The sequence below is a fragment of the Molothrus ater genome, chromosome 27 (assembly GCF_012460135.2).
Source record: "Molothrus ater isolate BHLD 08-10-18 breed brown headed cowbird chromosome 27, BPBGC_Mater_1.1, whole genome shotgun sequence".
NCBI lineage: Eukaryota > Metazoa > Chordata > Aves > Passeriformes > Icteridae > Molothrus > Molothrus ater.
This window is the reverse complement of record NC_050504.2, coordinates 5,813,255-5,826,214: the sequence shown is the minus strand read 5'-3', so window position 1 is coordinate 5,826,214 and position 12,960 is coordinate 5,813,255. Positions and strand designations below refer to the sequence as shown.

Genomic DNA, 12,960 nt, shown 5'->3' with positions numbered 1-12,960 from the left:
AACCACAATTCCTGAGGATTTTTAGGGTTTTCCCACCATTCTGATCATCCTTCCTGCTCTGAATATTCCATAATGTTACCATTTTCAACCTAAATAACATCCTGAGCCTCCTTTTCCTCATCCCAAAAACCTCTGGAATCTTGGCCTGGCCCATCCTGGGATTTCTTTCAACCCAAACCCCAAAATTCTGGGGTTTTTTTACCCTTTTTGAGAACCCCTCAAGCATTCCACCCACGATTTTCCCTTTATCCCAATCCCTGAAAATCCCTGCAGGGGCGGGAATTCACTCAGCCTGAACCCCCTTTTTTCCAAGGATTCTCCCTGTATTTCCCCCCCTTTTTTTCCCCCTTTTCCTTTTATCTTTTGTGTTTAAGGAATTCTGGCCTTTGTATCCTGGAGACCTGGAATTGTCTCGGGATCAGATTCGGGATTTCCTCCCTTCCCTTGCCCATGGAGATCCTCGGACTTGAACTTTGAAAGGATTAAATTCCCATTAAATTCCCATTAAATTCCCATGTCTGCTGCCTCTTGCCCAGTGCCCAATGCCCAGTGACCACTCTGCCCACTGTGCTGTGGCCAGTACCCAGTACCTGGTGCCCAACCCCTCCTGCCTGGTGTCCAGTCCCCACTGCCCTGTGCCCATTGCCCACTGCCCGGCGCCCTGTGTCCACTGCCCTGTGCCCATTGCCCTGTGCCTGGTGCCCGGTGCCCATTGCCCTGTGCCCGGTGCCCATTGCCCTGTGCCCTGTGCCCTGTGCCCACTGCCCTGTGCCCATTGCCCTGTGCCCTGTGCCCGTTTCCCGGTGCCCCGTGCCCATTGCCCTGTGCCCTGTGCCCGTTTCCCGGTGCCCGGTGCCCTGTGCCCATTGCCCTGTGCCCTGTGCCCGTTTCCCGGTGCCCGGCGCCCTGTGTCCACTGCCCTGTGCCCATTGCCCTGTGCCCACTGCCCGGTGCCCGTTTCCCGGTGCCCGGTGCCCATTGCCCGGTGCCCGGTGCCCGTTTCCCGGTGCCCGGTGCCCATTGCCCGGTGCCCGGTGCCCGTTTCCCGGTGCCCGGTGCCCGGTGCCCATTGCCCTGTGCCCGGTGCCCGTTTCCCGGTGCCCGGTGCCTGCTGTGCACGGGGCGGGCCCGGGGCGGCGGCGGGGGCGGGCAGGAAGCGCCCGCGGCCCCTCGGGCTCGGAGCCGCATCCGGCCCGGGGCTGCGGGGGCGCAGGAAACGGGAAGGGGAACGGGGAGAGGGGGGAGTGGGGGAGGGAGGACGGGGGGGAGAGGGGAGAGAGGAGCGGCCCCGGGCAGTGGAGGGACACAGGGGAACCTCCAAGGGGCACATCTGGACCCTCACCCATCCATCCCTCCATCCGTCCATCATCCGTCCGTCCATCCGTGGATTCCATCCCTCCTCTCTCAGGACAAGCTGGAGATTCGGGATTCTCCAGCCTGGCAAGGAGAAGCTCCAGGGACACCCCGGAGCCTTTCCAGGGCCTCAAGGGGCTCCAGGAGAGCTGGAGAGGGGACAGGAGACAGGGATGGAGGGACAGGACACAGGGAATGGCTTCCACTGGGGCAGGGCAGAGATGGACAGGATTTTGGGCAGGAATTCCTGGCTGGGATGGAATTCCCAAAGCAGCTGTGGCTGCTCCATCCCTGGATGTGTCCCCGGCCAGGTGTGACAGGGTTTGGGCCATCCTGGGGCATGGGGAGGTGGCCCTGCCGTGGCGGGGGTGGCACTGGAGGGAATTTCAGGTCCCAATCCCACCCAAACCATCCAGGATCCTTCAGTTCCTCAGATCCAGAAAATTCTCAACTCGGAGCCTGCCGAAAGCCCTGAGGGATCAGCAGGAGGGGACAGGCTGGGGACAAGGTGGGACAGGTTTCCGATGAGTTGGAATTTCCCACCCCCCCCCAGTTGCTCATTAGGAGTTTTGGGCCTGTGACCCGGGAATTAATCACTGCTGAGTGATTAATTGATTATTTAATTAATTAATTAATCACGACTAGGCCCTTGGCAGACAAAAAGCAGCCAAATTCTGGCACCTTTGAGGTTTCCCCCAAAATTATGTGGAAGAAGTCACCGGCACTGCTCCAGCATGGATCAGAACAAACTAATGAGTCATTAATGAGTAATTAATGAGTGACACCAATCAGCTCAGCCCTGACTCACATCTGTCCCGAGGCTGAAATATATTTTGGAGCTTTGCAAGTCCCAGGAATGGGAAATTTTGATGAAACTGCCCAAAATGGGTGTGAAGGGGTTTGGGATGGGTTTGAGGATTCCCCAGAGGAGCTAAAACCAGCTCTAATTAAGCTTCACATTAATTTAATGAGTGGATAAATTGAAACCATCGGTCCCGAGCAGGGTGTGGAGCAGTTGTGGCCCTGCTCTGCAGATTTTTGGGGTGATTTCCTAATTTAGACAAACCCTCCCCGCTCTCCCCTTCCTCCGCTCCGCCCTGCCTTGGTGGCAGCGGTGACACCAAAATAGCGGCGGGACCTGAAACTGAAACCGAGATTAGCAGCACCAAAGCTCGGCTTAAAGGGATCTGTCAAGGGTCCGCTCTGCCGGGATGGATTTGGGGGTTTGGGGGGCATTTTCTCCTTTTCTGCTGCTGGGTTGTGGTGTTGGGGTGGGGGCGTTTCCCCCTGCAAGGGTTCTGTCACTTCAATAACCTCAGGTGTCTTCGCCAAATTTTAAAACAAATAAATTTATTTATTTCATTTCCTTCCCAAATAAAGGATGTGAAGTGGCATATCCCTGAATCCTGGGACAGGGAATGTTTATTTATGGGGCTGCACCTACAGGGAAGGAGTAGAGAGAAATTATCCTGAAATATTTTGAATATTTATTTGTGGGGTTACACCTTCAGGGAATGAGTGAAGTGGAATAATTCTGAAATATTGGGAAAATTTTTCTTTGGGATTGCACCTGCAGATCCCAAAATCTGTGTCACCCTTGGGATATCCCAGGAAACTCCCCTGCCTTGGACCCAGAACAAAACCCAGGAGCAGTTTCCTGCCCGCATTCCTCTTTTTCTTGGGAACAAATTTTGAGGATAAATTCTAATTTATCGGGAATTAGAAATTCCCCCGGGAATTCCATTCCAGCCCTTCGGGCCGGAGGATTCCCCCGGAATCCAGGGAGCTCCGCTGGGCAGGCAGCTGGGGACCTCTGCTGGGAAAAGCTTAAAAATGCCCTTTTTTCCCCCAAAATCGCGTCTGGGCAGGCGGTGGGAGGGCGCCCTGCGGAGGGCGGCAGCAGCTCGGGTGTGCCCACAGCCCCCGGGGCGCCGGGAGAGCGTCCGGTCCCCGGGTCTGCAGGGGAAGGGAGGAACCTCCCAGACCTGGGAATAACCCGGGAGACCGAGCTGCCCCTACAGCTCATCCCAGCGGGACGCTCATCCTGGAGCTGATCCCACTGGGACCCTGGTCCTGGAGCTCATCCCACTGGGACCCTGGTCCTGGAGCTGATCCACTGGGATCCTGGTCCTACAGCTGATCCCACTGGGATCCTGGTCCTGGAGCTCATCCCACTGGGATCCTGGTCCTGGAGCTGATCCCACTGGGATCCTGGTCCTGGAGCTCATCCCACTGGGATCCTGGTCCTGGAGCTGATCCCACTGGGACCCTGCTCCTACAGCTGATCCCACTGGGACCCTGCTCCTACAGCTCATCCCACTGGGATCCTGGTCCTGGAGCTCATCCCACTGGGACCCTGGTCCTGGAGCTGATCCCACTGGGACCCTGCTCCTACAGCTGATCCCACTGGGACCCTGGTCCTGGAGCTGATCCCACTGGGATCCCTGGTCCTGACAGCTGATCCCACTGGGACCCTGGTCCTGGAGCTGATCCCACTGGGACCCTGCTCCTAGAGCTGATCCCACTGGGACCCTGGTCCTGGAGCTGATCCCACTGGGATCCCTGCTCCTAGAGCTGATCCCACTGGGACCCTGCTCCTGGAGCTCATCCCACTGGGATCCTGGTCCTAGAGCTCATCCCACTGGGACCCTGGCTCCTACAGCTGATCCCACTGGGATCCTGGTCCTACAGCTGATCCCACTGGGATCCTGCCGTTCATCCCTTTGGGATCATCATTCCCACAGCTGATCCCGGATTCCCATTCCCCACCTCATCCCAATGGCATTCCCATCCTGCAGCTCATCCCATGAGGATCATCACTCCCTGCACCTCATCCCTGCACCTCATCCCTTTGGGATCATCATTCCACAGCTCATCCAGGATCCCCATTCCCACAGCTCATCCCGATCCCTCCCTGCATCCCAGACTGGAGCTGGGAATTCCCTCGAAAAAAGGGGAATTTTTAATTAAAAAAAAAAAAAACAAAAACTGAGCAATGGGAATTTTAAACTCAAAGAAATGGGAATTTTTAATCCAAAGGAATGAGATTTTTTTACCCCAAAGGAATGGGATTTCCACTCCAGAGGAGCAAAGTTGGGGTTTTCCATTATTTTTCCCATCTTTGTTTTGCTTTCCTCCGACCCCAACCAAAAATGAACACAAGAATGGACTTTATGACCAAAAAAATCCAATATTTTGCTCCTTTCTCCCACTTAATGAAAATTCCCCTCCCTTTGGCTCTCCTGGAAGTGAAATTTTACCCCCAAACCACCCCAGATTTGCTGATTTTCACCCCAAACCAAGCGATTCCAGGCCAAAAATTGTATTTTCTTTTATTTTTAAATTTATATTTCTTTTATTATGTTTATTTCCACTGCCACTCCATCCCCCTCACTCTATCTCTTATTTAACGTTGGTGGGTTTTTTTTTTATTCTTTGGTAGCTTAAATTCCCTTAAAAACCTCAAAACCAAAGCAAGAATTATCATAATTAACATCAGGATGATAATTCTTATTTTCATGATTATTGTTGGGCAATTCTGCTGCTCCAGGTGCCTTTTTAATGAAAATTTTGAGGTATTTTGAATTTTTTTCTCAGCCCCCCAAATATTTACAGAACATTTACAGAGAATTTATTGAGATTTACAGAATATTTACAAATGATCACAATTATTTACATCCCAACCCCACGCACGAGCAGAGAAATGAACAAAATCTCTGCCCAAAATGTGAAATTTTAATAGAAAAAGTGATTTTTAGCCGTATTTACACCGGGATAAAAATCTGGGCCACTCCCCCCGCAATTCCCGAGGTTTTTTTATCCCTTGGAAAAATATTCCTGAGTTTTTTTTGGGGGGGAGCTGAGGGGCCTGGAGGTTGCTGGATTTAAATATTTATATTTATATATTTATATTTATACTCATATAGGATTCTTAATATATTTATATGATTTGTAATATATATTTCTATTATTTTTATAGGATTATAAATATAAATATAAATATTCATTCCCAGCGTGCATCCCGGGATTTTTTTTCCAACCCCACCCTCAAATTATTTTAAATTCCTTTTTTTTTTTTTTTAATAGAGAATACATTTTTAACCCCACCCGAAATTCCGTGGGAATTCCATGGAAAACCTCCCCTAAAATCCGCTTTTCTCGCCACGTTTTCGGGTTGTTTGGGGGATTTTTTTGGGAATAACTGCTCGAAAATCCCAATATTTTGCCGAGGGAATTTTCCGCTACTCTGCTCAGCGGGAGGGGGCGAAATAAACAACCAAAAAAAGCCGATTTAACAAAAGAAAAACCGCTAAACCCCAAATTAAACAAACACCGCTTTTAGCACCAATTCGCCACTTCCAGAGAAAACGGCGCCCAGCAGATCCCAAACATTCCCGGCCTTTAAAATCCCTTTCCCTCCCCCCGGCCCTTTCCCCCTTATTTTCCTTATTTTTTAGGGCGCTGGTGGAATTTAAAAATGAAATTAAAAATAGGAATAAATCCAGCAGGCCGCGTGTGAAGATATTCCTTTCAATCCTTCCATTTTCCCGCGCAGCGATTTTTAATTTTGAAATTTTTTGTTTTGTTTTGTTTTTTTTGTTTTCGGGCCTAAATTTTGCAGAGAAAAGTAAGAATTTTCCAAGCGGGACCCCCGGAGAGAGCCGGGAATTTTTTTTTTCTCCTGGAAAAAAAAATTAGCTCAGGGAAAAAAAAAAAAAAAAAAACAACAACACAAAGAACCCCAAAATAGCTTTGATTTTTTGGGTTTTTTAAGTTCCCAAAGCCGAGATTTGGGGGCCTTGATGGGCTGGAAATCCCATCGGGAATTTCCAAAGGTTTGGAAAAGTTCAAGCAGGGGAGGGAGGGAAATTCCAGCGAGGATCAAATCCTTTCATTCCCGATTTTCCCGGATTTTCTTCCCGGGATTCAAACCTTTTCCAGGGATGATTATCCCACAAATTCCTCACTTTTTTCCCCTTTTCCACCACTTTTTAAAAAGATTCTTTAGATTTCCATGGAGCAGCTTCAAGTCACTCCCTCTCCACCTCTCGTGCTCTCTCCCAACCTCCCGAAATTCCCGATTTTTTTTAAGTTGGCGTTTCCTCCCTGCCCCTCCACCAAGAACACCCCGTTGGAAAACCGGGATTTTCCGGATTTTCCACATTTTCCCGGGATCCACTCGGCCCTGAAAGGAACGGGAATTTTCCCTTTCCTGCGTGGGATTTTTATTGTTTTAATCCAATTTTTATGGAGGAAAAAGGAGAAACGAGGTCTGGGGTTTGGGACTTGTTTGTTTTTTTGGAGTAGGGTCGGGAGGTCAGGGCGGCGGGAGCTCCTTCATTCCCAGCTCCTTCCCAGCTCATTCCCAGTTCTCCCAGCAGCCGCCTCATCCCTAAATCCCTTTCCTGGGAATCACCTCCCTCGTTTCCAGCGGCGCGCGGAGTTTTTGGGAAATTATTTGTGTTTCTTCGCGCGCTTTAACCTCACCCTAAAACTCCTCCCAAACCCAACATCCCGCAGCGCCCGCGGCCCCAAATCGACCCAAACCAGCTCCAAATTAGCCTCAAATCGGCCCCAAGTCGTCCCGAAATCAGGCCAAAATCAGCCCCAAATGAGCCCCAAGTCGGACCCAAACCAGCCCCATATCAGCTCCAAATCGGACCCAAATCAGCTCCAAATAGGCCCCAAATCCGCCCCAAATCGAGCCAAAATCAGCTCCAAATCGCCCCAAATCAGCCCCAAATCGCCGCGCGGCTCCTCCGGGCAGCCCCTTCCCCACGCGGGGCTGGGGTGACCCCGCTCCCATCCCGGGCACCTCCCGCGCTCCTGGGATTTGTCCTGCGCTGCTCAGGGATCCTCCAGGCTGGCGCAGCCGCGGAATTTGAGGCTGGGGGGCACGGGGATGGCGCTGCCCCCCAGGTGCCACCGCCACAGCGGGTGCGTCTTGGACAGCGCCCAGGAGTTTTTGCCGCCCAGCGACGAGGCCGGGCACAGGTCCCCGTCCTCGCCCACCACCAGCGAGGGCGTGCAGGGGAAGTTGCCCATCAGGCTGAAGGAATTCCGAGGCGGGCTGGCCTTGCAGGGAGCGTTTCCCTTCCTGGAATTCCTCCGGGGAGTTTTTGGCGGCCTGGCTTTGGAGGGGCCGCGCTGCCTCTCGGTGACCCTGGCCAGGCGCCGCCGTTTGGCGTTGCCGTCCTGGCGGCTCCGCAGCGCCGCGGGGCTCCCGGTTCCTCCGCGGGGTTGGAACCGCAGCTCCGCTCCCCTCCAGGGCTCCGGGCTGCCCCGGCCGTGCCGCAAACCTTTCCCGTCCACGTTGAATCCCTTGGCGTAGCACCACAGCTTGGACTGGCGGATCAAGCGGTCGAAATGCTCCGGCCGGGGCTCGCCGAGGGCAGCGGGGCTCGCCCGCAGCTCCGGGGCCGGTTCGGGGGAAGGCGCCGGCCCCGGGGAGGCTCCGCTGGGCCGCTCTAACGAGGAGCTTTTGTTCGAGGCGTCTTTGTGCAAATCCTTCCCTCCGGCGTCCCCAAAGCCGCGCTCCTTTTGTGGCGGGGCGCCCCCGGGGATACTGCTGCTCGGGGAGGGAGGGGGCGAGGAGGAGGAGGAGGAGGAGGAGGAAGAGGAGGAAGAGGAAGAGGAGGAGGAGGAGGAGGCAGGGGAGGCCTCGTGCCTCGCGTACAGCCCCGGCTGAGCCCCCGGCGCTGCGGCCGCGCTCAAACTTTCCAAAGTTGACGCTCGCAGGGTGCGGGCCCAGAGGTGCTGCGAGAGGAAGAGGAGCTCGGGGTCGGGGCGCAGCGCTTTGCTCGGCGGGGGCTCCGCCGGCCGCTCCTCCCCGAGCGGCTCCCGGGGGGCCTGGAAGCGGGGCAGGGCCGCCTGCCGGTACCGCGTGCTCTGCACCGAGTCCCCGCTGCACAGCGAGCTGCTCTCCGACTCCGAGGAGCTGCCCTCCTCGCTGCTGCACGAGCTGTCCCCTTCCTCCTCTTCCTCCTCCTCTTCCTCCTCCTCCTCCTCCGAGGAGTCGCTGGAGGTGGCGGGGCTGGACGCGGCGAGGTCCAGGCTGGAGTCCGAGTCGCTGGAGTAGCCGGCGGACGTGCCCTGGCGCTTGGAGGCGGGGAAGCCGCGGCACCGGCCCTTCCTGGCGGCCGCGGGCCCCGCTCCGAGCGGGAGGAGCCCCCGGGGGCAGCCCGGGGCCCGCCGGTGCCGGCCCGCGGGCCCTGGGAGCGCGCAGGGCTGCGCGGCCGCGGGGCCCAGCAGCGCCAGCTCTCGGGGGCAGCCGGCCAGGACCCCCCCAAAGAGCCCCCCCCGGGCGGGCTGGAGCTGCTGCGGGCCGGGGGGCGGCATGGCCCGGCCGGGGGCACCGCAGCAGCCGCCGGCTCTGCAGGGCGGGGGCCGCGGGCAGGGGAAGAACTCCCCGGGGCCCGGCAGCAGCAGCTGCTCCCTTCTCCTGCTCTTCCTCCTCCTTTTCCTCCGGCGGAGGCTCTTGCAGGAGGTGCAGAGAGCCTCCAGGTCCGCCTTGGAGATGAGCGAGCACTTCACGGCGCGCGTGGGCACCGAGTTGATGGCCTTGAGGGTCCGCAGCTCGGCCAGGTCGCAGCGACGGCTCTTGATCTTTAAGGTTTCCATCTTCTTGCTGATGGTGGTCCTGGGGATGTCCTTGAACAGGTCGCTGAGCACCTGGGCCAGCGCGAACATCTGGGTGCCGTTGATCTGTAAGTAGCCCAAGTTGATGCCTTCGATCTGTTGGTAGCCAGCGTGGAAATGGCCCGGCCGGGCTTGCACGTTGTAGTCCATGGTGGCCGGAGCGATCCCCAAGGTCCCCTCGCAGGTCAGGAACATTTTTCCGAGGTTGTTTTTTGCTGTTTTTTTCACTTTGTCCCTTTCAAAGAGGGGCAGGGAAAATCAGGAAAATCAGGACATTTGTGTTTCCACTCGCTGATCACACACATCCCTCCGGAGAGGGGCCAGAGGGGGAGGGGAGGTGAAATAAAACAAGGAAAAGAGGGGAAAAAAACCCAAAAAAACCCCAAAAAATCCGATCTCTCTTTCAAACGCTCCGGTTGAGGATTGGCAACATCTCCCGAACACCCAATTCCTGCTCCGGGGCTCGGCTCCTCGTCTGCCTCCTCCCCGGCGAGGAAAAAAAAGAGAAAAAAATTAAGAAGTCAAACATCTCTCATCGCCCGGGCCGGCCCCGCACCCACCTCCGCCTCCCAAATAATCCCTTTTTTGGGGGGGGGGGGGGGGGGTCGGTGTAAATCAACCGAGAGCTGGAGCGGACAAAGCTCGGGGGGCGCGGGGGGGGCCGCGTCCCCTCCGGGGACACCCCCGGGAACGCCCCCGGCTCCATCGGGTGTCCCCGAACCCCAAATTTCCCCCGCGCCCCCTCCCCAAACCCCGCGCACACAATGGGGACCCCCCCGCACCGCTGTTCCCCCCTCGAAAAGCCCCAAATAAAAACCCCAAATCACCGTGGTTCCGAGGTGGCGGCAGCGCGGGCGCCTCCGCTTTGTTTCCGCGGTTTAAATGGATTTTTCGATGGTTTTTTGGGTTGGTTGAAGAGGTCGCTGCGCCTTCCCAAATGTGGATTCCTCTGGGATGGGTGTGTGGAGGAATATTTTTAATAAAGCGTGAAAAATGTTCCTTCTAGGCGGCTTGTTCGAAGTCATCGCCTCGGCCACAATTCATCCTGCAGCTTATTAATTAATTGCTAATTAATTGTATTTATTAGCTGGCGTCCACAGTAACAGCGGTGGAGAAAAAGAGAGTTAGGAGAGAGTTGTATTCTTCTTTTTTTTCCTTTTTTTTTTTTTTACTCGCACATCGTCTTTATTCACTTCGTGTCTTTTTTTTTTTCCATTCGAATTCTTTGTTAAAAGGGAAAAAAAAGGTAAAAAGAAAAAAAAAAAAAAACAGGAGAAAAAAAAAAAGAAAATAAAAGGAAAATAAAAATTTGGAAAAAATACCCCAAAAAAGGAAAAAAAAGAAGAAAAATAAAATTAGGGAGGGGAAAATAATTTTTTTAATGGGAAATAATAGAGGGATAAAAAGGGAATTCTCTCTCACACCTCGGAGCTGCTAAACTTTATTTCCAACTTTAAATCCCAAGGTTCCTTTGGTGTTTAGCAACTGTCCCGCGGTGCTTTCCAAAAAAAAAAAAAAACAACAACCAAAAAAAACCCCACAAAAAATCTCGAAAAGAAAAGAAACCCAAACAAAAAACCCTACAAAAACCCCAGGCTGCAGATTCCTCTTTGCAAGAGGGGGAGAAATGGGAAAAAATAATTTAAAAATTCCGATTTTATGCGCTGGGCTCCATTGTGGCGGGTCCCTCCGAACCTGAGGCCGCTGGAGCGGGGTCTGAGCTCCTGCTCAGGAGGCGAATTTTGGGGAAACTGTTCCCAGGGAAACCTTCCCGGGGGCAGGGAAGCGGCGGCTCCGCTCCCTCCCCAGCCCCTTTTTTGTCTCCCGCATGAAAAGTTGGGTTTGTTCTTCTCCTTCTGGGGTTTTTTTTTGGGGGGTTGTTTGGGTTTTTTTTAATTTTTAATCCGAAATTGGATGATAATGATTTGTTGGAGCACGAGAGATCCCAAATTAGCAACGATCCCAGAGGAGGAGGAGGAGGAGGAGGAAAAGAGGAGGAGGAGGAAAAGAGGAGGAGGAAGCGCATTCCTGAGCGAGCGTGTAAAAAAAGAAAATTTAAAAAAAAATTAAAATAACTCCATTCCGCATGCGGGGATCACCTGATCGCTTTTCCCGCTGATCCCAAAGGGATCCCTGTGGGATCTCCCCCTTTTTCCAGCACCCATGGGTGCTCCCCTGCACCAAAAAAATCCCAATTTTCCACCCCAATCCCCCACATTTCCCCCCGCCCCGGTTTCGCACAGGAGAGAATTTCCTGAAGGGAATTTTCCAACAAAAATCCCCCAAATCCCTCTTTGTTCGGGAAAAGGGGTTTGGGGGCCACCAAAATGAAAAATTCCCAAAATTTTCAGCGGCGCTGGAGCTTTTCTGGGAATCCTGGGGTTAAATTCCCTTTTCCACACGGAGCCAGAGCCATTTTACCTTTGGGCTGAGCTCGGCCGGGAGGGAGGGGCGGAGCGGGGAGGAAATTTCAGGAATTCTGCCCCTCCCAGGGGATCCCGAAAGGCTCTGGGAAAACCCCAAATCCCAGGAAGTTTCCCCAAAATCCCGAGGGGGGATCTGGGGGAGCAGCCGGAGCCCCCCGAGCGGAAGGGGGCTGGGGGATGCGTGGAGACGTCATTTCCCAGGAAATCTGGGAGCGCCAGGAGGGGATTTTTTGGGAAAAGGGTGAAATTCCACTCGGGATTCCACGTGGGGTGTGTCTGTAGGGACGCGGTTTGAGACATGGAAATGCTTTCTATTTATAAATATATTTATTTTTAATTCATGTATTCTGTTTATATTGCAGTGGGCAGGGCACAGGCGGGAGGTGCTTCCCGAATAAACTCATTTTTATCCCAAATAAACTCATTTTAATCCCAAATAAACTGGTTTTTATCCCAAATAAACTGGTTTTTATCCCAAATAAACTCATTTTAATATCAAATAAACTCATTTTATCTCAAATTCCTGGCGTTGCTGCCCCAGGTCCCCTCCGTGTCCCCTGCCCCTCCCGTTATCAATGCACGGCTCACTCTTGGCTGGGGTTTTTTGCTCTTTTGGGTTTTTTACTCTTTTAGGGTTTTTTTAGGCCTGGAGATGGCAACAGCCAAGGATTGGGATCTTCCAGGGTCCCACCGAGGGATCCCTGGGGTGGATTTTTTTGGGGAATGAGCTCAGCCAGAAAACCTGGAAGTGTCTGTATTGGAATATCCCAATATCTGAATATGGGAATATCCAAATATTGGAATATCTGAATATCGCAGTATCTGAATATGGGAATATTGGAATATCTAAATATCCAAATATCCAAATGTCTGAATATGGGAATATCAAAATACTGGAATATCCAAATATCCAAATATCCACATATTAGAATATCTGAATATCGAAATATCTGAATATCGGAATATCTGAATGTCCAAATATCTGAATATCTGAATATCCAAATGTTTGAATATCTGAATATTGGAATATTCCAATGTCCAAACATTGGAATATCCAAGTATTTGTGTTTATTAATGCATTTAATTGGGTATTTATTGGTGTGTGCATCTGGGTATTTGTGCACTTCTGTATTTGTATATTTGTTTCTATATTTATATATAAGTTTATATATTTGTATATAAATAATTTTTATTTCTTTTAAATTTTAATATTTATATGTAATTTATTTTAAATATACACTTATGCTTTTATACATTATTTATTTTTATATGTATTTCTTTTTTTACATAATTATGCATTTCTGTATTCACGCATTCCCATCCCAGCCCAATCCCTGCTCCCCAAGGGGGAATTCCCAACCCTTCCAGGCCGCAGGAAAACACCCGGAGGATTCCTGGGACAATCCTCACCTGGGAAATTCCCCCCTCGGCCATTGGATCCCAGGAAAGAGGAAGTTCATAGAAATCGCCCCAAATCGGGGGTGCCAGACTTCTTTCCCACCCCCGAGGGGAGAATGGGAGATTTGGGATAAAAAAGGGGGGG

The 12,960-nt window shown here is 52.5% G+C and overlaps 1 protein-coding gene across 1 annotated transcript; it reads right to left on the bottom strand.

Moving 5' to 3' along the window:
* Nucleotides 1-4,560: 4,560 nt before the first annotated feature.
* Nucleotides 4,561-10,176, bottom strand: EPOP (elongin BC and polycomb repressive complex 2 associated protein). The gene is made up of 2 exons (XM_036398681.2): nucleotides 9,819-10,176; nucleotides 4,561-9,473 (listed from the first exon to the last, which is right to left on the bottom strand). Exon 2 carries the CDS (start codon nucleotides 9,184-9,186, stop codon nucleotides 7,201-7,203), a length of 1,986 nt encoding a protein of 661 aa, XP_036254574.1. The 5' UTR covers nucleotides 9,187-9,473; nucleotides 9,819-10,176; the 3' UTR covers nucleotides 4,561-7,200.
* Nucleotides 10,177-12,960: the final 2,784 nt, after the last annotated feature.

What these genes read in the sequence shown, in the direction of transcription:
- EPOP (XM_036398681.2), bottom strand. Translation starts at nt 9,186, where the DNA reads ATGTTCCTGACCTGCGAGGGGACCTTGGGGATCGCTCCGGCCACCATG.